This window comes from Brassica napus, chromosome A3 (assembly GCF_020379485.1).
Source record: "Brassica napus cultivar Da-Ae chromosome A3, Da-Ae, whole genome shotgun sequence".
Lineage (NCBI taxonomy): Eukaryota > Viridiplantae > Streptophyta > Magnoliopsida > Brassicales > Brassicaceae > Brassica > Brassica napus.
In genome coordinates, this window is record NC_063436.1 from 21,262,422 (window position 1) to 21,288,374 (window position 25,953).

General features: G+C 35.9%; 5 protein-coding genes across 5 annotated transcripts; 1 reads left to right on the top strand and 4 right to left on the bottom strand.

Annotated features, from left to right (window-relative positions):
* Nucleotides 1–1,914: 1,914 nt before the first annotated feature.
* On the bottom strand, nucleotides 1,915–4,378 carry LOC106439844 (purple acid phosphatase 10). Its single transcript, XM_013881375.3, has 7 exons — nucleotides 4,023–4,378; nucleotides 3,587–3,787; nucleotides 3,398–3,509; nucleotides 3,082–3,311; nucleotides 2,604–2,963; nucleotides 2,396–2,517; nucleotides 1,915–2,314 (listed from the first exon to the last, which is right to left on the bottom strand). Exons 1-7 carry the CDS (start codon nucleotides 4,197–4,199, stop codon nucleotides 2,116–2,118), a joined length of 1,401 nt encoding a protein of 466 aa, XP_013736829.2. The 5' UTR covers nucleotides 4,200–4,378; the 3' UTR covers nucleotides 1,915–2,115.
* A 2,755-nt stretch (nucleotides 4,379–7,133) lies between these two features.
* LOC106439842 (DNA replication licensing factor MCM4-like) lies at nucleotides 7,134–11,411 on the bottom strand. The gene is made up of 18 exons (XM_013881374.3): nucleotides 11,289–11,411; nucleotides 10,565–11,206; nucleotides 10,347–10,475; nucleotides 10,199–10,280; nucleotides 9,994–10,126; nucleotides 9,844–9,915; nucleotides 9,631–9,753; nucleotides 9,429–9,542; nucleotides 9,131–9,343; nucleotides 8,938–9,036; nucleotides 8,696–8,856; nucleotides 8,502–8,598; nucleotides 8,248–8,409; nucleotides 8,085–8,165; nucleotides 7,916–7,994; nucleotides 7,686–7,822; nucleotides 7,516–7,575; nucleotides 7,134–7,410 (listed from the first exon to the last, which is right to left on the bottom strand). The coding sequence occupies exons 1-18, from the start codon at nucleotides 11,323–11,325 to the stop codon at nucleotides 7,336–7,338; spliced, it is 2,496 nt and encodes an 831-aa protein (XP_013736828.2). The 5' UTR covers nucleotides 11,326–11,411; the 3' UTR covers nucleotides 7,134–7,335.
* Nucleotides 11,412–13,103: 1,692 nt separating this feature from the next.
* On the top strand, nucleotides 13,104–14,935 carry LOC106439841 (V-type proton ATPase subunit c1). Its single transcript, XM_013881373.3, has 3 exons — nucleotides 13,104–13,287; nucleotides 14,186–14,471; nucleotides 14,561–14,935. The coding sequence occupies exons 1-3, from the start codon at nucleotides 13,212–13,214 to the stop codon at nucleotides 14,691–14,693; spliced, it is 495 nt and encodes a 164-aa protein (XP_013736827.1). The 5' UTR covers nucleotides 13,104–13,211; the 3' UTR covers nucleotides 14,694–14,935.
* A 452-nt stretch (nucleotides 14,936–15,387) lies between these two features.
* LOC106439839 (polyprenol reductase 2) lies at nucleotides 15,388–24,127 on the bottom strand. Its single transcript, XM_048776664.1, has 10 exons — nucleotides 23,823–24,127; nucleotides 23,097–23,660; nucleotides 22,900–22,998; nucleotides 22,750–22,821; nucleotides 21,382–22,662; nucleotides 20,979–21,286; nucleotides 15,909–16,110; nucleotides 15,733–15,831; nucleotides 15,578–15,649; nucleotides 15,388–15,492 (listed from the first exon to the last, which is right to left on the bottom strand). Exons 5-10 carry the CDS (start codon nucleotides 21,622–21,624, stop codon nucleotides 15,388–15,390), a joined length of 1,029 nt encoding a protein of 342 aa, XP_048632621.1. The 5' UTR covers nucleotides 21,625–22,662; nucleotides 22,750–22,821; nucleotides 22,900–22,998; nucleotides 23,097–23,660; nucleotides 23,823–24,127.
* Nucleotides 22,558–23,987, bottom strand: LOC106439840 (polyprenol reductase 2-like). The gene is made up of 6 exons (XM_048777028.1): nucleotides 23,823–23,987; nucleotides 23,386–23,699; nucleotides 23,259–23,313; nucleotides 22,930–23,028; nucleotides 22,750–22,821; nucleotides 22,558–22,662 (listed from the first exon to the last, which is right to left on the bottom strand). Exons 1-6 carry the CDS (start codon nucleotides 23,985–23,987, stop codon nucleotides 22,558–22,560), a joined length of 810 nt encoding a protein of 269 aa, XP_048632985.1.
* Nucleotides 24,128–25,953: the final 1,826 nt, after the last annotated feature.

Consider the following 25,953-nt stretch of genomic DNA (forward strand, 5'->3'; position numbering starts at 1 on the left):
CTAAACTTTTGATTGCACGATTATATATTTTAAATTATTTTTTTCACCTAAATTCTATTTTCGTTGTAAATTGATATAAAATCTGAAAAGACTCAATAAAAAATTAAGAGACACTAAAAATACACTTTATAGAAAAATTCAAAAAAAAAAGATTAGAAAATGGTAAAAGCACAGTGTATCACAGTTGTAAATAGCTGTGCTATGGATTTTTGATGCCCCGAGACCATCTCCATCCCCACTCCATAATTTACTGCAAAATAGAGTGGGAAATAGAATAATGAAGAAACAAAAAATGATTACATCATAAATGGAGTGATTTTTTATGATTTGTTCATACTTCATTTTCCACTCTATATTTGGAGTAAATTATAAAGTGAGGATGAAGATGCCCTAAGCCAAATAAAATATTTTATTTAATAAAATTATTGAACATTCAATTAATATAGAAAGTAAGAAAAAATTAGAAATAAAGTTTTATAAAATAACCAGTTTTAATATATTGTTATGTTTAGTTTAAAAATATAAAACTGCAACATACAAAATTTGATCTTTCATATACATCATTTATTTTTAAATTGTAAACTAAGCACTACTAAACAAAAGAAATAAATAGTAAGAGATAAGAAAAACATATTAACGATAAAAAAAAAGAATTAGTATGGTAAAAGAAAAGAAGGTGAGCATGTGGATAAATACAAAAAAAAATAAAGCTAGGATGTAATTGTAATTAACCAGTCTTGATTAATATCTAAGTTGTTACAAAAAATACGTAAGCCTTCTCTCAAAAAAAGGTTATAGATAATACGTGACATTATATTGCTAGTAGCATTTAAATTCTATCTATTTAGTTATGAAACAACCAAACACGTTTGTTTATAAACGATATATAAAACTATGCTCTATAAATCTTTTACAAAATTATTTGACATAAGCGAAAGTTTCTAATTTTCTTCAGTACGCATAAAATAATTAACAAAACTTGATTGTGTTCATTCCTAAATTAAGTAAGGTATTTATAGAATGGTGTTGAATCTAACATTAATAGGAATATATATGGAATGTGATATAATAGATTACAAGATAGTGTAATCCTTTATCGTACTAAAAGACAGCACTCTGAAAGAAGTGGAAGACTCGAGTATAAACCAGCTCCAAGTTTTAAAGATACTCTTCTCGTGAAATCTGGTTGGTTGGCGGCAAAGGCGATATTGCACCATGTGACATTGTCCACCTTGTTTTGTCAAGATCCTTTAATAACATCGCTAGCTAGAAAACATAAGCTTTATAATAATTAATAAAGCTTTGTTTGTAATAGTTAGATATATGTACATAAATATATAATAGTTAGATATACATGTGTAATAGGGAGATTACACACGTAAAGCTTCAAATAATTTAATTAGAATGTTTGAGCTTTGCTCTGTTGTAGGGTAGAGTTTACCAAGTTTTAAGTAGTTAAAACTGGACCCAAGAACCGTAAGAGTTACAACAACCGTAAGAGTTTATACGAGAAGGAAGACGAGCCCAAAGGCTAAATGAGACTGAAGCAGAGGCGTGATTAGGTGGTAAATCCTCGTTACAGGCTTACAATAATACAATAAAAGCTACATAACTAGAGCATTGGTACTGCATAGTTGGCCTAATAGTAGTATAACTTTGGGAGACTCTACTGTAGCAACACTTAAAAATCCCATTTAAACTCCCCAGTAGGCTTCATATGAGCTGAGAACATTTTCTTCAGAAACTATAAAAGTATGAAGCCAGCCTTTGAAAGTATTCTTTCAACTAGGTACATTGGTTCATTCTCATTAGTGAGTGCATACACTAAATCACGAGAGTCGAGTGTATATATAGTAACTTCGGTGCGCTAAGAAGAAAATGAGAAATGTGGTGCATAGAAAAGACCAGAGATAATCAAAGTGAATATCAATTTTATTCAAACGTTTATTATTTCGAGTTTAACTAAACATGAAGTATGAAGCAAGGCTAACCATGACGAAATAAATCCTAGAAGAGCCAATGTTTTTCCTTGAGTGACGAGTTTTATTAGCAAGAACTCAGCCACATTGCGTTTATTCAGCGTTATACAACAACACAAATTAGATTCCGAGGTTCTCAGGAATCAGAAGAAGGTGAATCATTAACAGGATGCCAGAACCTGTTGTAAAACCACATAGTGTCAGCCTCCACGGCATAACCATCCTGGTTCCTGTGCCATGCATAGTGCGCATGCGTCCTGTTCTTTATCGAGAATATCGCGTGTCCAAAGCTAGCTTCTCTGTATGCAGAGTACTTAGGCTGAGGCTCAGTCATTCTGCAGAAACCATGTTACAAATTATTAATAAAAAAAAAGGGTTTGCAATAATGGTCACAAGCCCTTTGTTATATAGCTTACTTGGTAGCCAAGCCTTCAATATTTCCTCCATCACCAATGGTGATATAGACAGGAGCAGATTGATCTTTTACTGGACTGCAAATGCCGTTAACCACTGTGTATGCTATGTTTGATATGCGTTCCTAGTTTCACAAATAGCTCAGAGTTGTCAAAATATATAGTTTTTAAAAAGAAGAGACAGAGATGAGCTTAAGTTTTGTCTTCTTACTGATCTTTCGTAGGCGTGAACGTGACCTGAAAAAACAACATCTACTTTGTTCTTGACGAACCACGGCTCATACATCACTCTCATTGTTTCACCTTCCATGTAATGGTAATCGTAGCTGTTGTACCACGGCGAATGGTTCAGAACAATCAACCATGGAGTTTCTGTTCTGTTAACCTTTGGGAACTCCTCTTCGAGCCACGTGTACTGCGGCGTGTATTTACCGTATGCTGAGTATGAAGATAGCACGATTATGTAAGCTGGTCCTCTCTTTATAGAGTACCAGAATGGTTCTGTGCTGCCTGAAGCTCGGTAAGGAGTACGGTACCTATGCGTGAATGGCTTAAACGGTTTATTTTCTCCCTGCAAGATTGCATATAAAGACAATCCATCTCAATGTCAGTCTAGTCCATGTAACGCTTTGTGCTAATAACATTTTGAAGATTAAAGCCAAAAACATAGCGGGAGCAAGAAGCTTTACAATCTCGGGAGCAAAATCTAGTTCATGGTTTCCTGTAGTCCAAATCCAGGGCTGATAAGCTGTACTTCTTTCAGCAAATCTTCCCCAACTGTCCCATCTATTATTGTCGTGATTTGGATGATTATCAGCGTATGAGAGATCCCCAACGAACAAAACTGCTTGCCCTTTTTTAGGGCTCTTCTCATAATGTGTTAAGGTTATGTTTGAGTCAAAAGTCTGTCCAAGATCCCCTGCAACAAACAACAATTTGCAACTCAAGTTCAGGTCCAAACATGTAGGGAACGTCAAGACCATGAATATGTTTCAGGACAATTACCAATAAGACCGAACGTATATGGAACGTCAGGACCGACTTTAGGAGGAGTGAAGAACCAGAACTTGCGCTCTGTTTGTCCCACACCTACCATATAATAGTACTTGGAGTCATACTGCCAAAAAAAAAAAAACAAGAAAATCAGATAACAAAAATAGCAAAGATCAATGATGAAATTTGATGATGTTGGACCTCCAAGTTTCTGATGGTGCAGTGATGGATGTAACCAGAAGTATAATTGTAGAACTTGTAAGTGTTGGTTTTGCCATGGGCTTTGTGCTTTTTGGAGCTATGCTCTTTCCAGTAAAGAACCGTGTTGGATCCTGGTGCTTCTTGTGTCACCCAAGACACTATCACTGCCTTCCCTTCTACATCTCCTTGTGTTATATGCACCTTTTTGTTCAAAACCCAAATCAAAGATCACTTTTTCTTTAGAAAAGAAAAATTAATAGTTCTTTATAAACGTCCAATAAGCAAAGCTTGAATTAACCATTAGAAAAAAGAATTTAAAAAGAAAAAGAAATATCTAATATTAAATTAGAAAAACAAACCTTGACATCTACCTAACAATTTTTATAGTTATAAGGGGAACCCACAACATGCAAAACTCACAAAAGATGGTTGGTACCTGTTGAGGAGCATTATGACCAGGAGGAACACGAAACACATCGCTATGAAGAGGCATATCAATGGACTTCTCCACTTTCCTGACAAACTTACTGGTGATGCCTCCATTACAGAACAGCACCAAGCTGTTCAGCACCAAACCAAGAACAAGAAGAACGGACGAGAAATCTGATTTCATTTTCTCAGATTTTCTTTTCCTTCCGACCTTCTGTAAATTCCCTTTAAAAAGAAAATTAGGTGCAATGAATTTATGGTTACTGATCTTTAGATGATTGAACCTTTTCAACTCTGTTTTGAATTTCTATCGAGTTTTTGGGTAAAATAGTATTTTTGTATGTCTCCTTGTTTGACCAAAAATAAATAGAGATATGGTATTGGTGAGTATTATATATTCTTGAAAATCTTCACGGACACACGAATCTATGCTTCCCTTTTTGTTCTCTTCCGGTTTATTTTATTTTAGTCAACCAACTTTTTCCATCTTCTTAATTTGTTATAAATTATTAAGATTTTGCTTTAAAAATATATATATCCCGTTATAAGAAAAAAGGTACAAAAATTTGGAATTTATTATCTTATTTGAGAATTGATTTTACAAATTTGTCAATTATCCATGGTTTAAGACTGAATCATTAGTTTAAAAAAAATTAATCATTAGTTTAAAAAAAATTAAATCATTAATTTTAATAAATATTTTCTATATCAATATATACATCTGTCTCCGATAAAAAAAAATACATATGTCATTATATTCAATATAATTAATTATAGATACCAACTTATGATGAGTCATTAATTTTAAATGATTTTTCTGGTTCGTCAAGTTCTTTAATGATACATTAGTTTTAATAAAGAATTTTCTAAATCATTAATTTTTAAAAAAATTATCTTAATATATCTATATATATATCATTATATTTAATATAACTTATTAATGTATATTAACTAATTAGGATGAGTCATAATTTTAATAAGGAATTTTCTAAGTCATTAATTTTAACAAACAAATTTTAGTGATTATATATATATATATATATATATATATATATGTCATCATATTTAATATAATTAATTAATGGATATTAACAATACATACATAAGTATGATGTAAATAGAACTAATCTACAGAAGAACATCTGTAAATTAATACTCGATAAATTAATAATTTCTATAAATTAATAAATTTTATCGGTCTCAATTTGGGTCGGTTCAAAATTTGACACAAATCAATATAATAATAATAAGATAATAATCTTTTAGAAAATTCTATGTAAATATATGGTCCCATTAAATTATAAATTAATAATTTTTATGTATATATATTTTATATAAGTAAATATCTATTATTATATTGTTTGTTTTATATTCACAATGGAATTATCTTTATATTTTTTTAAGACTTAATATATTTTTGATGAAATTTAGTAATATTATATGTAAGACCACATTTAATTTAAAAAATAACAATTAGTGCCTATACACTAAAATCAAATATTTTTCTTATCTTAGAATAAATATATCTTAAAATAACAAAATCTAAATAAAAAAACTTTTTTAAATTAGTATATCTATAAATTAATAAAATTTCAAAGTTCCAATATTATTAATTTATAGAAGTTCTACTATATCATGAATCTCGTAATTATGATGAAACTTTGAACTAGCCATTGTGGAGTTTTTTTTTTAATGGTTGTAATTCTATCAAAAGAATTCTTACATCATTGAACCAAACCGGCTAACAACAAAAATAAAGAGACATCTATAAATTAATTTCATACAAATATGTGTAAACTAAATTAATTTAAAGAAAGCTTGGAAATTGTGAGAGAGAGTCAGACACACAAATGCAATTCCTTCCAAACTGAAAACTCACCTCTCCCTTATCATGAATATGTGGTTTCATAATCCGGCAAGCTAAGACCTATTGATCTTTTTTTTTTTTTAACATTAAGACATATTGATCTTCATGCAAAATTACAAGTTTGGTTAATAAACTTTGTGGAGTCTATGAAACAATGTATCACAAATTTGGATAACAGAAAGAATTAGATTTGTTTTTCTTGAATGATGAAATCATTATTTATAACAGAAACAGATTAAAGTATACATTCTGAAGTTGTAATAAATAAAAATATATCAGTTAATATAGACAATGTGTCTTTAATTCATCTGCAAGGAAGATGTTTACGAAGCATATTCCACTGTTTTTTGTTGTTTAATTTAAACTGTCAACAATAAACTGTTTACTGATTTCAATATACACTTCAAAAAAGAATTAGTTGAGAGAGATGTAGCAGCACTAAGAGAGGTAAGGAGCAACGAGTTCCACCTCCTTACCATAAGAGCCGAAGAAAGCTGAGACCAATCGTATCGTTTACTTTTGAAGTCAATAATATTCGATCACTTTCTCATTTTAGACCATATCTACCCAAATTCAATAATATTCGATCTGTGGACCCAATTTTTAGTCTTTTTCTTATTTTCTCCGGTCCACCTTTTCATGCCAAAAGGTTGTAATTCCAACCAAGCTTTGTAAAAGGTATCAAATCATGGGAAAAATATAGCAAACTTAATAATTCAATACTATTTTAGAGGAATAGAAATGAATACCAAAGAGAAATCAGAGAACAGTTTCATATATATATATATATATATTAATATAAAGAAGCATAAAAGCAATTTTTTAAAAATCCTTTAAAAAGTGCTTGGAAGCTTTTTGTTTGCTCACTGAATGAGTTTAGTTGGACAACATTTAACTTGGAAATTACTACTACACAAAAATGCTAATAGACTAGCATGTTCTATTTGACCAAAAAAAAAGACTAGCATGTTCTATATGCCAATACTAGCTTTTAGAGAAATAGAATAGAAGTGAAAACCAAAAAGAAATCAGAGAACAATTTTTTATATATTAATTAAGAAGCATAAAAGCTATTAATTTTTTATTCTTTTCATTTTTAAAAGAACTTAGAAACTTTTAACTTGAAATATACTACTTCAGAAAAATGTTATTATACTTGCATCTTTTATATTACTAACTTCTACCTACTATCCAACCTTTAATAGACATGTATGTTTTTCATGTAAATAATAGATAAAAAGTACACCAAACTGAGACCAAATGAAACATTGAAGATAGATCATCTTTAAAGTTGAAACTCGTTACAGATTAACAACTAGTAAGAAAATGGGCCGAGCCACATGGATCCGTCAATCACTTGCTAAGTTTACCAACTAATTAAGTTTACTCAATTCATCAAACTCTAACCACAGCAAATATTAAAGGTTTTCGCATCAACTGAAAGAATCTGTGATCATATTCTCTTGATTCTGTCACCTTCAGTAACCAGAAACCCTTCACTAGCTAGGGTTCCAACCGCCTTTCTTACCTGATTAAAAAAGGTCACAACAACATAGACTTTTGTTAGTTTCTCTGTCCTGTTATGAGCTGATCAAAACTTTTGATATGCAAGAAAAGTATTTAAATGACTCACATCATGAAGGTGAATCTCGGTGTTTATGTTGCCTCCATGCTTCTTCAGTTCTTCCAGTAGCTGCACAACATTTCCCATTGTAATTGGTAAATCTCAGAAGAACGGTTTCTCTAACATTATCTACTTGCATTGTTCGTTATGACAAGTTTGGGATGATAAAAGGAGTATACCTCTGATAAGCGCATTGCTGATCCTCCAATTTGCATTTTCTCAAGAGTTATGTCTCGAATTGACGACACAAGGATGTCCCGTCTCATTCGTTCACTTGCTGAGACTCCAGTGTTTATCAGGTCCATGTCAATAGTCCCTTCACCAATATAAAAACAGCGTTTATTATTAGAAATAGGTATTGAATCCTAGTGTTTTATATTATCCTGATGATATTAGTGAAGCAACTTACCAGTGGCGTGATCGGTTGCTGATTGCTGCATTGCAACTCTTAGAAGTCGAAATGCCTCCTCCACGTCATGTTTTTCAACCTTTATCAAGAACCAATATTAGTTGATATGAAATGTCAAAATAAAGCTGCATCAAAGATTCAGGTTAGTATATGAGGAATCTTCACTAACCCATTCAGAGAAGCGCATACGAGCCAAGGCCTCACTGAGTCTGATCAGGCTTTCAATTTGCCTAGGAGTCGCTGTTATGACCTGTGTCAGATTCAGAGAGTTAAAGGCACGTGACTGGCCAACCGTGATAGCACAAAGAAAACAATGAAGTTCCAAGACACACCTTTTTGCTACTGCCGGCAAACTTCCCTGCTTTCCTAAGCTCAACATAACCCCGGGTCAACTCCTCCGCGGCTTCATCTGATAGTTTAGGATGAATGTTCTTGCGAGCATAGCTAACATAGCTTGTCAGTGTAGTGATGTCCAAAGCCTCCTCTTGTGCACTCTGCAAATTGAGATAAAAAGGATACCAACTCAAGTAAGATATGGGGCAAAACCCAATCATTTGTAAGCATATACTGTGGAAAGATATAAGACCTCTGCGTTCTCAAAGTGTAGTGCCACAATATGCTTTGCAAGCCTTCGGTCAGTCTGCTCATCAGGCTTGTCAAGAATCAAGTAGATTAAATCGAATCTGAGAAGCAAATTGAGATAAAATTAGTAAGACGAAATAGACCTCTTTCGAACAAGCATAAAAGAAAAAGAAAAACGTCATTTTCGTTGAAACGTACCTAGAAAGCAAGGTCGGAGGAAGGTGAATATTCTCAATAACAGAAAGCCGCGGGTTATAGCGTGAGCCACTAGGATTTGCGCAAGCCAACACAGAGGTCCTAGCATTTAGAGATGCAATGATACCAGCCTTTGCTATTGAAACAGTCTGCTGTTCCATAACCTGAGCAGAGCAACAATGTTCATCAGCCTGGAAACTGCAAGCGATAATTTGAGCAATGCTAAGAAGAAGAGAGTAACAAACCTCATGCAGCATGCTCCTCGCACTGTCAGACATTTTGTCAAATTCATCAATACAGCAGATACCTCGGTCACTGAGCACAAGAGCTCCACTCTCCAAAACCTAAATGATGTAGCATTCACGTCAACAGGTCAGGCTTGAGAAGATACTGAAAATACAATTGATTACAGAATAAATGAAAACAAAATGAACATACAGTTTCTCCTGTCTCAGGATCTTTAGCTACATAAGCTGTCAAACCAACAGCTGAGCTCCCACGCCCACTTGTGTATATCCCACGTGGTGAAAGCTTGTGAATGTACTGAAGCAGCTGAGACTTGCTGGTACCAGGGTCACCAACAAGCAAGATGTTGATGTCACCACGAAAATTAGCACCAGATGCCAAGTTCAAAGCATTCCCTCCAAAAAGCTTCACATTTTGAAGTGTCTCAGTAAAAAGAGCTAATGCTGTTTTGTAATGAACCTATACACAAGTATCGAAAGCGTTATACTACCTGGCACAGAAGACCCTTCTTTACATCATCCAACTCCCAGATGTTTGGTGCTAGTGATCTAGCAAGCTTCTCATATATGTCTGGTTGTTTAGAGAGCTCTTCAAATTTCTTCAGCTGAAAATTAACACATAAAAAACTGATTGGAATGAAGGGACAAAGGACAGTTACAAAACTATAGATATATTTAGTTAAAAAGATGAACCTTCTCCTCATCTAACTCGACATCTTCATCGACTCTACGAAGACTATTGTCAACATCCATAGGATCCTCTGCAGCCATTCTTGTCTTACTTGCTTTCTTTATATGAAGGCAGTCGATGTAGGTCTGTACTCCAAGAGAACATAAATAACAATGTCAGAACGTAAAAGGAATAACGAGGAATTACAAACAAAAGAAAAGATAAAGATGACATGCCTTAAACACAGATTTCACAGTCCTGTGAGCAGGCCCTACTCGGACAGTCATTGCTCTGTAAATTCCAGTGACCTATCCAGAAAACAAGCTTTGACTGTCAAACGATAACCATAGCAACGCAAGTATTAACCTTATCATTACTGATTTTACCTCAATTCTATCACCAGGCTTTCCATTATCAACTAGCTTATCATGCAGCAACAAGCTAACAGTGTGAGGTGTACCTCCTTCAGGAATCTCATCAGGCGTTTCCTGAAGCCTCACAATCTGCTTATCCGCAAATCTGATTCACGAACGAAAGGGCATTAGCTACAGGATTAAACAGAATCAGACAAAACCCATTTCTATAACTTACCTGCAACGGTTGTGCACTAGTGTCATTGAGTTCTTGGCAAGGCACTCTTGTTTCAAGCAAGTAGGAGGCTCACTTATTTTCCCTAACAATAAAACAACCATTAGAAAGAAACTAAGCAGACATTATAAATAGATAGATAAATCCTTACCTCTATCAACGATGATAGGGTCAGAGAAGTAACCACAAACGAGGCATCTAAACACAGCTTCCCTGATCTCAGGAATGATAGAGCTACTCCGAATAATCATCCCCTTCAAAGAGATCATCTTCTCAATATCTAACCAAAGCAAAACACACATTCAAATCAAACATAAGCTAAGGTAGTCACTATAGAGAGAGCTAATAAACCATGAAAACAAAACTAACCAGACGGATTGAGATTCCTCATGGAAGTAGAACTCCTGAGGTTAAAAATCCTCACTTGAACATGTTTCTCGAACAAACGATCGATAGAGGAGACAATATCCATCAGCACGATATCAAAGATAGCGAGAACTTCCAAGGGATATCTCACCATCTTGTTGTACAAATCAGGATCATAATCAAACACGTCATAGGCATCAACATCAATCCACTCTCCTTCAATCTCAATCACCTTACGTATCGACGCCATATACTTCCCTTCCCTAAACAAATCGTCGCTGCTCTCTTTCGCTTCCCTGAAATGCTTAACGAACATCTCAATCGCGGATTTGACATCCTGGACGCTGATGTTGGTTCCCCAGACGAACGTCGGCGTGGCGTCGTCGGCGCCGTCTTCTCCGCCGTCGTCGGAAGAGGGAGGCGGTTCGTCGGTGTGGGATGGAGTCGCTGGACGGTTGGATCTGGCGGCGGAGGGGCGAGACGTGGGAGGGGTGGAGTTTGGGACTCCGAGGCGGGAAGGCGGCGGAGGAGTGGCGAATTGCGACGGGGTGGAGGATCTTGCTCGACGGCGGCTGCGGAGGGAGGAGGGGGAGGAGTAGGTGTTGCCGATTGGGCTTGAAGCGTTTTCGCCGGGAGAAGAGGGACCTGCGGGTGTAGTGAGAGTAAACAAAATTACGAAACGGTTTCAGGTAGAGAGATGAGAGTTAGAGAGAGAGAGAGAGAGTACCGTCGTTGGTGTTGGCGGGAGGAGAGTCGGAAGCCATGGCTGATTTGAGACTTGAGTGAGAGAGAGAGACGGAGGAGCGTTAAATGAGGTTTCGGCGCTTTTTAGTGACGAGAGATGGTTTTAGGCGGGGACTTCACTTGATTTTGGCGCCATTATTACTATGGGCTTTCTTAATGGGCTTCTAACTTGGGCCTATTACAAACTTTGAATCAAAGTTCATTGGAGCAAGGATTGGTTTCTTTATTTATTATCATTTGGTTACCATTCATAGGCAACAACATTCTTTAGATAACTTTTGGATTAACTCATCTTTATTCTATTTGGTGATCACGCGAAATTATTGTTGTTTCTTTAATCTTAAAGTTTTGATGATCGAGTTTTTCTTAATTTACTTATTTAATTGGCTGCTCTATCAATTGCTAAAGCCTTATGTTTCTTGGTTTAGGAGGGACTCCACTTGATTTTGGCGCCACAATTTTAAAAGTTGAGCCTATTATCCATTTTTAACTCTTATAGTCATAATACTGGTCATATGCGTGCAGCGTGAGTATGCAATTATGCATGCAGTAGTTATTAGTCTATTATCATGTAGTACCTTTCTAATAATACAAAACATTAGGAAGGAATGATTCGTTACTAAAACATTTGATTTTGAGTACATAAAATGTGCCAAGTTAGTATAACTCTTCAAGCAAACACTTTAATGAATAACGTACGTACCACACAAACCCGTATGACAGTCTTCAAAAATCATTTTCCCAAAACGGTCCTCAATCTTGATTCAATCAAATGCTAAAAGCTAACTGTTCTTGATTTTGATTCTTTCTGCTAAGTAAGAGATCATCATGATAAACGATGATTTCAATTCACACAAAAGTAGACTTAACCAACTAAAAGCATCAAAGATCAATAGTAAACATATCCAATTCCACTCTTAAAGCAATCCAACTACCAATATTGTTTACAAAGATGATCGATCATCCAAGAAATGACTTAACACAATGTTCAAGAAATCGAAAACATCATCATCAGCACTATGCACCTGAATCAGAAGCGGAGGCCATGCTTGCAGTGGATGCTACCACGTTTAGCGAACGGTCTCTTCTCAACTTTCCTAATCCTGTCTCCCTTGCTCACGCTTGCCACCTCATCGTCATCCGCTTCGTCGCATTCATCATCGCTGTAATCTCCGTACTTGATTCCAACAGAATAGCCGCTAAGAATCACCATCCTCCCGCCGAGCAAACCACGGTGATCATCAGCGGGCTCCCCGTCGAGTTCATCAACGAAAGCTTCCATGAGCGTCGGCGGCGGGATGAAGTTTCTGTTCGCCATTTGTCTCTCGATCGTACGTTCTTGCGGTTTTGGATTGGAGACGCTTTGTTCACCGAAGGAGGAGGTGGAAGTTAGCTTTTATAGTATAGACGCAGCGTCTTATGTGATTTTATACTCGATCATCTTTTCTTGATGCTGTCTTTGGGTTTTTGTTTCTTTTTACAGTTTATTTTATACTCAAATATTTAAATAATTTGTTTCATCAAATTTGAATACACTTCATTTTTTTTTGATCAAAAATACACTTCATTTAAATTCCAGTGTGTTAAAGGCTTTTTGAGAAGTTCATTTATTAATTCGAGTGTATGTTTACGACGGGTGAAGTTTATTATTATTTTTTTTGAGCAACTTGTGAAGTTTATTTATTTATTTGATTCCAATGATTTGTTGTATGGTAACATCAAAAATGGGCTTATAGAGACTAAGAAGAAGCAGAAATGGGCTTTTACGCGGCCCAAACAATGCAACGTGATTCCAACTCTAATATACAAAACACGGTCTTCCTCTTCCACTCATCTGAAAATCCAAAAAAAAAAAGAATATCTGCGGAATCCAAATCTCTCTCTCCCCAGTCTTAGATCCGAGAAGATGTCTACGTTCAGCGGAGATGAGACAGCTCCTTTCTTCGGCTTTCTCGGCGCTGCCGCCGCCCTCGTCTTCTCCTGTAAGCACTGCTTCTTCTCTATTGAAAACCGAATCAGATTCGTGTTTCTATCGATTAACATGATCTTGAAGACCTTTTATCATATCGTTTGCCTACTTGATTGAACGATTTTGTGTGTGCATAGTGCTGTTCGTTTGGTTGACGCACGGCTGCCTCGATGTCAATTTTTCTAATAAACTCTTGTTCGTTTTATTGACGCCGGTACTGCGTCTGCGTTTAAACGCTGCGTCCTCGCGATCACTGAAAAAATCTGCGTCTACGATTAAAACTGCTTAGCGTCTACGAAACGGACAACTGACGCCGCCAACGCCGCTGAAAACTGCGGCAACCAAACGAACATGACTTATCCCTGTTAGATCTGCATCGAAATGATCATCTCTTCATAGTGTATATAATTTAGTCACGTTCATATATGTTATGATCATCTGTTCCAACAATGCTATATCACCATACATAACATCAATAACATTTATCTGCAACTACATAAACACACTTGGCTGCTTATAAGGATCATATATACCGCGTATGAATGTTACTAGATGTGGTTCACATTTTCTATTATCATGAGTTTAAACAATGCTATTTAACTATAATGTATGTCACGTGAAGAAGTTGTAACTTTAGATGAGATGATTTCCCAAAAAGCTCTTTGGTTATATTCACTTAAATTTGGAATGCATTTGCTGCATACAAGGATTATATTTAGAATTAGTTAATGTTACTGTATGGGTTTATAAGGATCATACCTACCGCCTTAATGTTATTGGATATGGTGTGTGTAATGTGAAAGTTTTAAACTTTAGATGATATGAGTTCTCGAAACGCTCTTTGTTTTGCATGGAAGTTGGAACCTATTTGCTGCATAAAAGAATCATAAATGTTACTTGTTTGGGTTTAGGTATGGGAGCTGCTTACGGAACTGCAAAGAGTGGTGTTGGTGTGGCTTCAATGGGAGTTATGAGACCTGAGTTGGTGATGAAGTCCATTGTACCCGTGGTTATGGCTGGTGTGTTGGGTATCTATGGACTCATCATCGCTGTTATCATCAGTACCGGTATCAACCCAAAGGCTAAGTCTTACTACCTCTTTGATGGTTACGCACACCTTTCCTCTGGTCTTGCTTGTGGTCTTGCTGGTCTCTCAGCTGGTATGGCCATTGGAATCGTGGGAGATGCTGGAGTCAGGTTTGTTTGTTCCTCTTTTGCAACTGTATAAGTAGTCCTTACCGAGTGGATGGAACTTGACTTGTTTGGTTTTGGAAAAATCTTGTCAGGGCAAATGCTCAGCAGCCTAAGCTTTTCGTGGGGATGATTCTTATCCTCATCTTTGCGGAAGCACTTGCTCTCTATGGTCTCATTGTAGGCATCATCTTGTCCTCTCGAGCTGGTCAGTCCAGAGCAGAATGAGAAACAAAACAAATGTCAGATGATGATTTTTTTTTCTTGTGGAACCTTGTTTGGGGCTGCCATATATTCTGCTTCCTTTTGGTGGGTGCTTGAGTTTAGGATGTTTTTATTTGTCTGGGTCGGTAATAAAAGAGAAGTTGACATTTTCTGTATTCTTGTATTTTGTCTTGATATTTTGTTTGTAAAGAAGTTTGCTTCTGAAACCATATTTGAGTGTTATTATGATACTCATCTTTTGTGTCTTCCAATGTTGATATGAAGCTTAAGATAAGCTTTTTAAACGAACAAACCATGAATTAACAGAAGTGGTTTAACCAATGTCTTGTAAATAAGTTTTTGAAGTTGACCTATGTACACAACCAAATGATATAATCAAATTTCTTTCTCGTGATTACAAAGTACCATCCTTGATAATAACCCTCTTGCTTCTCCTATTTTTTGTGATAAAATCTAATCCAAACAAAAAACCAAGGTAAATCTGTTTCAACAGCCTCTATTGTTGAAAAAGCCTTTGAAAACCTTCAAGTTTGTGAAGAAAACTAATAATGTCACTGAAATCATTTCTAGTTAAATCAGGTAAAACATTATTTTCAAGCTGTAATTAATGCCAATTGTACTAATAATGACACCTAAACATAAAGATGAGAAGATAACTGTTAGCATTGGTCAAGTTGTGTTCTCCTCTCTTAACAATTTAGTAAACATAAGGGAAAATGGCATTTCTGTTATCCGGGTAATGCTCAAACTTGCGTAGATACCACCTGTGAGTTTCTCCAGCCGATAATGATAGATTCCCAACCTACAAACAAAGAACAAAAATATAATTTCTCTAAAATCCAAACAACCTTCAAAATACAAAAACAAGACAAGAAAGTGCACCGTACCACGGAACCAAAGAGTAACCAGACAGTTATATCTGTTCCTCCACTAGCAATCACCAAACCCACGTATAAAACCTACATTACAAAGCATCACACCATTTAGCTAACAGAAGGATAATAGCATAGAGATGTCTACTAGGCAAGGTAACATTAATTACGATTTCTGCCAAGTAATGTGGACTAGAGACAATCTCAAACCAGTCTCCATGTGGTATTATGTACTCTTTCGCTTGGCTAGGATTCTCCCGGAGCGATCCCTGCATTAACAATTTTTTTGCATCTCTCAGGATCTAAACACACAAACAATGAGACCTAATAAAAAAAAAAAACTTACGAGAATTGCATGACAGCGGCGCTGATGTAACCATCCCCATAGAAAAATGATTCCGCCAACCAACTGGCACCATCCAAGCTTCATAAGAGGGCTTAAAGACGATAATAAATCAAACTCAGGGGATGAAGTATGGTCTTTCCCTTCAGAAATGAACTCAGCCACTAGATTGACGCAGAGTGATAAAGGCGCTGCTGCATAGTAACTAGAAAGCCAAATTAAAGCCAACCAAACACTACAAGAAAACATCGGGATACTGAGGGAAAAAATCGTCGGTATGTCGTCGGAATAACGTTATTCCGAGGACATACCGACGAAAAAAGTCCTCGGAAATAACTCCTCGGAAATTCATAATTCCTCGGAATTCCGTCGGAATTTTCCGACGGAATTCCGAGGAAACAAAATTCCGAGGAAACTCCGAGGACACAAAGTTCGTCGGAAGGTTCCTCGGAAAATACCGAAGGAATTCCGATAAACCAATCCTCGGAAGTTTCGACGAAATATTTCTCGGAATGTTTATCGGAAAATTCCGAGGGAAGAAAGTTCCTCGGAATTTCCGAGGAACAAATGTTCCTCGGAATTTTCCGAGGAACAAATGTTCCTCGGAATTTTCCGAGGAACTTTCTTCCCTCGGAATTTTTCGAGGGAGTGGAGTTTCTCGGAAAATTCCGAGGAACCCTTTCCCTCAGAAAATTCCGAGGAACTTAAAGCTCGTCGGAATTTACCGAGGGATGAAAGTTCCTCGGAATTATCCGAGGACATCCATTCCCTCGGAATTTTGAAAAAATTTATTTTTTTTAAAAATTTATTTTTTTTAAAAATTAATTTTTTTTAAAAAAAATTAAAATTTTTAAAATTTAAAATTTTAATTGAATAAAACATAAAATAAAACATAGTAGATAATATTCAAATTTAAATAAAACATTCAGAGTTTTTGGAAAAAAAAAAACTACGGGTCTTGAATGTTCGGGAACGTCTCGTTCGGGTACATCCTCTTCATCATGTCCATCATCTGCTCGTTCAGCTTCTTCTGGGTCTCATAGCCCGCCTGTTGAGCTGCCATCTGAGCCTCCAACGCAGATATCCGATCATCCTTGTCCTTCAGCTGAGCCGTAAGAACTTCTGGATCAACATACGCATGTGGTGCAGAAGAAGGAGCAGCCGACCGGGAGCGACGACCCAAGCCGACCAAACGTCCCTTTTTCTTTGGAACCGACTGAAATATAAATAACGAAGTTAAGATAATTTAAATTGATGATAAAATAAAAAACAAGAAATAATTAAATTGAACTTTTAAAAAAAAAAACTTACCGATTCAACGATTTCGTTGATTCGAACTCGAGACAAGTTGGTCGAGGCCGTCGAATCGTCATCATCGGTTTGAAGCTGAGACACTTCGTCATACACCTGAGTTTGGACCAGGTCGACCACGTCCCTCACAAGACCATCATCAATCTGGCCGGTCTTCTTGTTGGTATACGCCCTTTTCATAAGGGCGAGATCATCAACTGGGTGGCCTTCATTTTCTTCCGCCTTGAAAAAAAATAAATTAGACAAACATTAGAAATTTGAAAATGCAAAAAAAATAAAATTCTGAAACTTAAATAATTGAAGAAAAAGCGGTTGAGCTTACCATGCGATCCGCCAAAGTGGCAATAGATTGAGCACCCAAGTTATGCTTGTAGATGCCCTTTCCTTTACGGTCGCTCCTGCGGTTGTTGGAGTTGGTGGAAGAAGTTTCTTTCGTCTCTTCTTTATCCCAATGCGCACACAACTCCTTCCAGACCGTGCCGTTCATCGACTTTGGGACCTTTTAATTTAAAAAAAAAAAGTTTAATAATTTTAAAAATAGTTTAATAAATTAAAAATTGTTAATAAATTAAAAACTACCTTGTTTACTTCCCACTTCTTCTTCCACTCGTACATCTGCTTCCCATAGTTGTCCATAACTTTATGGACAAAATGGTGATAGATAGAGAGCGTATCATCGGCATTCCAGTTGAATTCTTGCTGAAATAGTTTAAAAATAGTTTTTCGCTGCGCTCCTGATCAGTAAGTCGACGGTCTTTTGGTTTTCCGCTAAGTCGTCCAACGTCTGTGAAAATGTCTGGAACCTTCCAATGATATGTTGCCCGTTCGCCTCTATCATCATGCCGAGCAGGTCTTCTGTTTTTGGTCTGAACTTCTGCTGGAAAGTAGTACTCGGCAAAGTTTGAAGTTTCTTCATTGATCATCTGTGCGACTATAGACCCTTCCACCCTACTTAAATTTTTCACCATCTTCTTCAAATGGAACATATACCGCTCATACAGATACATCCATCTATACTGCACAGGACCACCAAGCTCCAATTCTCTTACCAGGTGAATAACAAGATGCTCCATAACATCAAAAAATGAGGGAGGAAATATCTTCTCAAGGTTGCACTGAATCACAGCTATGTTAGTCTTCAAATTTTCAATACCTTCAAGAGTCACTGATCTTGTGCATAAATCGCGGAAGAAACCACTTATCCCTGCAATTGCTTCATGAACATTTCGTGGTAATAGTTCCTTGAAGGCAAACGGAAGGAGACGCTGCATCATTACATGGCAATCATGGCTTTTCAAGCCAGTAAACTTTCCTTCCTTTCTGTCGATACAGTTACGCAAATTAGATGCGTAACCGTCTGGAAATTCCACATCGTTTGAAATCCAATCAAAGAACGCATCCTTTCCCGCTGCATCAAGTCGGTATATGGGAAAAGGAGCCCTACCACTCTCATCAACATGAAGTTCTGAACGAGCACATATATCGACTAAATCCAGTCTTGACTTCAAATTATCCTTTGTTTTACCTTGAACATTAAGGATCGTGTTCATCAGGTTGTCAAAAAAGTTCTTCTCGATATGCATGACATCTAAATTATGCCTTAGTAGATGATCCTCCCAGTATGGCAGATCCCAAAAAATACTTTTTTTGTGCCAGTTATGTAGGTTTCCAACACCATCTACCGGAAAATGCTCATGTCCACCGACGTCTGGCGTTCTTTCTGCACCAAAATCTCTAAGTTGTGTCTTCAAATCTTTCCCACGAATTTCCGGAGGTGGACTGTCAAACACCCTCTTGTTCTTCGTAAACAAATTCCTACTTCTACGATATGGATGATCTGGTGGTAGAAATCTCCTGTGACAGTCAAACCAACACGTTTTCCTTCCGTGTTTTAGTTGGAAAGCATCAGTGTTATCTTGACAATATGGACATGATAGCCTTCCATGCGTTGTCCATCCAGATAACATACCATATGCTGGAAAATCACTTATTGTCCACATTAGTACTGCCCGCATTTGAAAGTTTTCTTTATACGAAACATCGTATGTTTCAGCACCTTGAGTCCATAGTTGTTGCAACTCATATATTAGTGGCTGAAGAAACACATCAAGTGATCTCTTAGGATGCTCTGGTCCGGGAACGAGAATCGAGAGAAACAAAAACTCTCGTCGCAAGCACAAGTTTGGGGGTAGGTTGTATGGTGTAAGAATGACTGGCCATAGAGAATACTGTCTTCCACTCTTGCCAAACGGGCTGAAACCATCAGTACATAATCCAAGGTAGACATTTCTTCTCTCATACGCAAAGTCGGGATACTTTGATTGGAAATGCTTCCACGCTTTTGCATCTGAAGGATGTCTGATCTCACCATCTGTTGAGTGCTCCGCATGCCATCTCATTGGTTGCGCTGTGCGTTCAGACAGATACAGCCTCTGCAACCTTTCCGTCAAAGGCAAATACCACATCCTTTTATATGGTACTGGAATTCTTCCACTCGTATCTTTATAACGAGGCTTCCCACAAAATTTGCATGAAACCCGCTGTTCATCCGCCCTCCAATAAATCATGCAGTTGTCTCTGCATACATCTATTACCTGATACGATAAACCAAGACCAGCTACGAGTTTCTGAACCTCGTAGTATGAGCCAGGAGCTACATTATCTTCAGGTAGAATACCTTTTACATAATCAGCAATCGCATCCACACAGTCTTCAGCCAAATTATAATCCGTCTTAATGCCCATCAATCTTGTAGCAGATGATAAAGCTGAATGACCATCTCTGCAACCTTCGTACAATGGTTGCTTTCCAGCATCCAACATATCATAAAATCTCCTAGCTTCGGCATTGGGTAAATCTTCCCCTCTAAAATGATCATTTACCATCTGCTCAGTACCTACACCGTAATCTACATCCGTTCTAATTGGATCTTCTAATCTAACCGCTGGCTGAGGTTCGCTAGTACTACCAAGTTCATAATCAGTTTCTCCATGATGATACCAAATTTTGTAACTTCGTGTAAACCCACTCAAATATAAATGAGTCCAAACATCCCATTCTTTAATAACTTTTTTATTTTTACAATTAGAGCAAGGACATCTTAACATACCTGTTTTTGCTTCCGGTTGTCGGTGAACTAACCCCATGAATTCGGTTATACCTTGTTGGTATTCTTCCGTAAGCAATCTCGTGTTCGGATCCAAATGAGGTCGATCGATCCAAGAACGAAAATAATTTGCAGAAGACATGTTTTTTATGAATCAAATTCGTGTGTAAAGAAAGTGAGAGGGAGGATGAAGATATGGTGTGAATGAAGAGGAAGAGGGGTGCTTGTATTTATAGGTGAAATCCTGCCGACGGTCCGAGGAAATTCCGACGGAATTCCGATGCAAACGGCTAGTTCGTCGGAATTTCCTCGGAATTTTTAAAATCCCCCAACGGCTCTCCAACGGCTCTCTAACGTCTATAATATTTCCTCGGAATTCATCGGTTTTTTCCGAGGAATACTAGTTTCCTCGGTATTCCGTCGGAATATTCCGACGAAATGTGTTGTCCTCGGAATTCCGTCGGAATATTCCGACGGAATACCGAGGAAGCAAAATTTTGTATTTCCTCGGAATTGCCTCGGAAATGCCTCGATATATTCCGAGGAATTCATTTTCCGTCGGACCGTCCGTCAGAATACCGCTGTTTTCTTGTAGTGAAAAGGCAATCGAACTATATAGATCTTGAAAATGTTCATGAGTTTCTTGAGAAACTTACTATAATCCGCCGAGGTAAGTAAGAACGTTCATCCGAGCAAAAGGGCTATACTTGAATACGTAGAATGACTCTATAAGGCGTCTCAGAACTTGTATTTCCATCAGAAAAAGTAGGAACACTGCTCTCCACACTTTAAACTGACTCTCAACATGAGAACCTCCGGTTAAGTGTCTTGAAAACATGAACTCCTCAGACGATAAAAGCGCCATTTTGAAAGCATACATCCAAGTGATGGCTAGCAAGAGAGTTGTCCACGCCACTCCAAAGACATAGAAGTGAGCAAAGTACTTCTGAGGAACTGTCCATTTCTACATCCATAACAAAATACAAAGGAAATAGATTTGAAAACTAAAACGTGAGACTCAAGTAACATTGACGAATGAGGAAGGCGAGAGTGAAAAACCTGAGAAGACGAGGGAAGAAGAATCTTTCCTCTACCAGTGAAACTCCAAACGAGTTCATGAAACAATCTCAGCTTGGAACTTGGTATGGAAGCAATCACCATAAGAAGTATAACAGCGATCCAAGGGGCTCTAACCAACCAAACAATCCATATCCCTAGTTCCATACTTTCTTGCGGTGGGCGGAGAAGGAAGTAAAGATCTCTTTCTATTTTATTCAAATTTGGTGTGCGAGGGAAAACCATTTGTGAAGTCACTTTAGTTTTTAACCATGTGACTTCGCTTCGATCACAACCCACGTGGGAATCAATCTCTCTGTATTACGTGTGATCTCCCCTAATTAAGTCAATGAATGTAATTAAAAACTTACTTATCGTACAAGTTTGCCGTTAATAGGTTGGCTTTGTGGTGTTTTATTTCATTTCATAGACATATTTTTCTCCATTTAACATCCATAGATGCAAACACAAGGCACAAGCGGTCATGGTCACTGATAATTCCTAAATCCTCCTGGTGATCATGTTATTAAATATACAGTGAATAATTATACTAAATGCAAGTATCAATCATGTTAGTCATATATTCAAGGAAAATCACCTTGATTATATACATGAACCCCTTGGTATTGTAATTGTATTTATTATACATTTCTTACAGTAGATTGTAATCCCATATTGTGCTGGTTAGCCTTCAACTAGTTTTATTAAGAAGATCAAGTATATACTTACTTTGGGATAAAATTAGTTCTTCAAAACGACATACTTTTATGCCTAAACAGTGTTCAAATAGTTTTAAGAAATACTTTTTTTCTTTCATTTATTTTTATAAGTACCAATAATGATAATAATTATCAACATACATGAACAACAGCAATATATGCTTCTCAAATCGTAAAAAGAGAATAAGTAAATAAAAAGTGAATAATTAGCTTCTCACTTCTTAAATCCACTACAAAAAAAGACTTACTTATGGAAGTCTCTGTTTTCTAAAGAATAAACATCCAAACTTTACTACATTCATTAACTGAGAAGATAACAATACAATTCTTAAATTTCACAAACAAAAGACACCCAAACATAAACATAAGAAAGAAAAAAAAAACATAAAGATGCGAACCGTAGCAATTAGCATTGGTCAAGTTGTGTTCCTCTCTCTTTCCTCTCTCTCTCTTAAACCATTCAGTAAACATAAGGGAAAATGGCACTCCGGTTAGCCGGATAATTCTCAAACTTCCGGAGATACCACCGGTGAGTTTCTCCAGCCGCCACAGTCAGATTCCCGACCTACAAAGAAAAGACCAATATTCAGTTTCATTGAATTTAAACAAAGCCTTTCATCAGTTTTCTAGACAACAAGAAAGTGCACCGTACCACAAAACCAAAGAGTAACCAGATAGTAACATCTGTTCCTCCACTCGCAAGTAGCAAGCCCACATACAAAACCTATATCAGAGCATCATACCATCAGCAAAGAGAAGAAAAGAAGAACAGAAAGATGTCAACTAGGCATGGTATTATTACTATTTATGCCAAGTAATGTGGACTAGAGACCATCTCAAACCAATCTCCATGTGGTATTATGTACTCTTTCGCTTGGCTAGGACTTTTCCGGAGCGATCCCTGTATTAACATTTTTGCATCTTTCAGGATCTAAAACACACATGAACAAAGAGACAAAATGTCAAAAATAGTAAGCAAAACAATTTGTTATATCTTACGAGAATTGCGTGACAGCGGCGCTGATGTATCCATCCCCAAAGAAAAATGACGGCACCAATCATTTGGCACCATCCAAGCTTCATCAGAGGACTTAAAGATTAAAATAAATCGAACTCAGGGGATGAGGTATGGCTTTTTCCTTTAGCAATGAACCCAGCCACTTGATTTCCGGCGAATGTTACCACCTCTGGAGCTATATTGATGGAGAGTGATAAACTAGAAAGCCAAGCAAAAGGCAATTAAACTATATAAATCTTGAAATGTTCATGAGTTTCTTAAGAGACTCACAACAATCCGGTGAAATAACCAAGAATGTTCATCCGAGCACAAGGGCTATAGTTGAATACATAGAATGACTCTATAAGGCGTCTCAAAACATGGATTTCCATCAGAAGGAGTAGAAACACTGCTCGCCACACTTTAAACCAATGCTCAACATGAGAACCTCCGGTTAATGGCGCCATTTTTAAGGCATACATCCAAGTCATGGCGAACAGGAAAGTTGTCCACACCACTCCGACAACGTAGAAGTGAGAAAAATATTTCTGAGGAACTGTCCACTTCTGTCTCCATAACAAAACAAGCAATAAGGGACAAATGGTCTAGAGATTTACAACACCAGAAACATCCAGTTACTAGAACATATCTCTGAAACTGAAATATTGAATAAAAAATGCAATTTTGAAATTAGTAAAAACAAAAACAGAAACTGAAATACACACAACCTGAGAAGAAGACGGCTGAAGAATCTTGCCTCTACCCGCAAAAATCAACATGAGTTCATGAAACAATCTCAGCTTAGAAATTGGTATCGAACCGATCACCATAAGAAGAATAGTAGCGATCCAAGCGGCTCTAACCAACCAAACAGTCCATATCCCTAATTCCATTGTTTTTTTTTTACTTGTAGCCAATGATATTAAACCCTATAAAATCTCTGGAAGTTCAGATCTCTCTTTCTATTTTCTTTTGAGTTTTGTGCGAGGGAAAACCAGTTGGGAAAGTCACTTCTTTAGTTTTACGTACGTGATTTCGCTTCCATCACTATTCCACGTGGGAACCAATCTTCGAACTTGAATGAATGTTATTAAATGCTTACTTCTTGTAGAGGTTTGCAATTATAATGGGTTGTTCTGCAATAATACACAGTATGGCCGAATGGTAGGGGCTTATCTAGATTTACTACATATTAATCGGAGAGGGGTACTTTGACCCCAAAAATAAAAACTCGGAGAGGGGTACATTAAATTGGACCTTATAACCATTCAAAATTATAATTCACAGAATAGTTATAAGAATCTTGTGACTATGATATACTACATATTATTGAAAAACTGAAAAATACCTCTTATGCGATAATTGACGCTCCCAGTCACTTTTGCTGTTACTGACTCAAAGAGATGGTGCGCGAGTAATTTTCTCAGTTAGTTAAAAACGTTCGATACTTCAAATTTCTACTTGAGTAGATTTCATATAAAGTCTTCCACACCATAAATTTGAAGTAAAGTCTGGTTTGCTTAAAAATTTATTAGTTGAATTTTGGTTATAATCAAATCTTCGCGGTTAGATAAATAAATTTATTTTGGGTTAGGAGATTTTTCTTAGGAAACCTCCTAAAACCTAAGTTTTTTATATGTTCTCCAAAACTTCAAATATCTAAGACTTCTTTAGAAAATCTTCTAACCATGAACTGTAAAATTGAACTAAATAGCAATAAATTTTTCATTAAATCATAAAATCAACTTTTAAAGTGTTTGTGCACAAAAAAAAAACATTTAAAGTGTTTACTATATACAATATTTAGAGTAAAAACTCTATAAATTAATAATATTGGGCTATGTTATTTTATTAATTTATAGAGTTATTAATTTAAAATAAGTTTCCTTTTTCAGAGTTTTTAGTTTAATTTTTTTTTTATAAAATAAGAAAATAGTTGATTTTACGTATATACATTAATTAAAAGTTTGAAATTCAACTTTCATTTGTTTTGTTATATTATTTGATGAATATAAAAATGTTTGACAGAAATTAAATGTGGCTTTAGTTTTAAGTTTACTAAATGTCATTAATATAAATTAAACTGTTAAGAAAATATAGAGACAATTTCATTGTGAATAAAAAACAAAAAATAAAATGGTTGGTTTGTACTTATATAAAATGTGTGTGTATATATATAATTTATTAATTTATTATCTTAAAAGGACAATATATTTACATAAAATTTTCTTTAAAAATATTATCTTATTATATTATTGAACTGTGTCATATTTTAAACCGGTTCAATTAAAGTTATTAATTTATAGAGTATTATTTATAGGGTTTCTACTGTTTATATAAACTTTAAACACAAATATTACTTGAGCATATGTTAATTAACCCTAACCAATAGACAAATATAATTTACAATACAATTTTTCGTCTACTTCCTAAGTATTTAATTTTATTAATTTTTCATTCACATGATTCAGAATATTTTATATTTTCATTATTTAGATTTAATTTTAATCAAAATAATTTTTCAAAATTTTGGTAGTTTAACTATAAAATTAAATTCATAAGCAGACTCTCAAAGACTTCATGTTTCTTACAAATTTCTCTAGATACAATTATAAAGTATTTTCATATTTTTATTGGTCATAAGTGAGTAGTTGTAATTTAACTACGCATTTATGTCAGTTCTACAATCAATTAAATATAAGATACAAATTTAGCTTTTAAATTAAATTATGGATTTAGATAATTTGCTCAAAAATAATATAAGAAAACAGAAGAGTTGTAAGTTATTAGTTATATGTTAGTAGTCATTAGTTTATGATAATAAAACCATTTTGCAGAGAAATGTTTTGAAAATATATT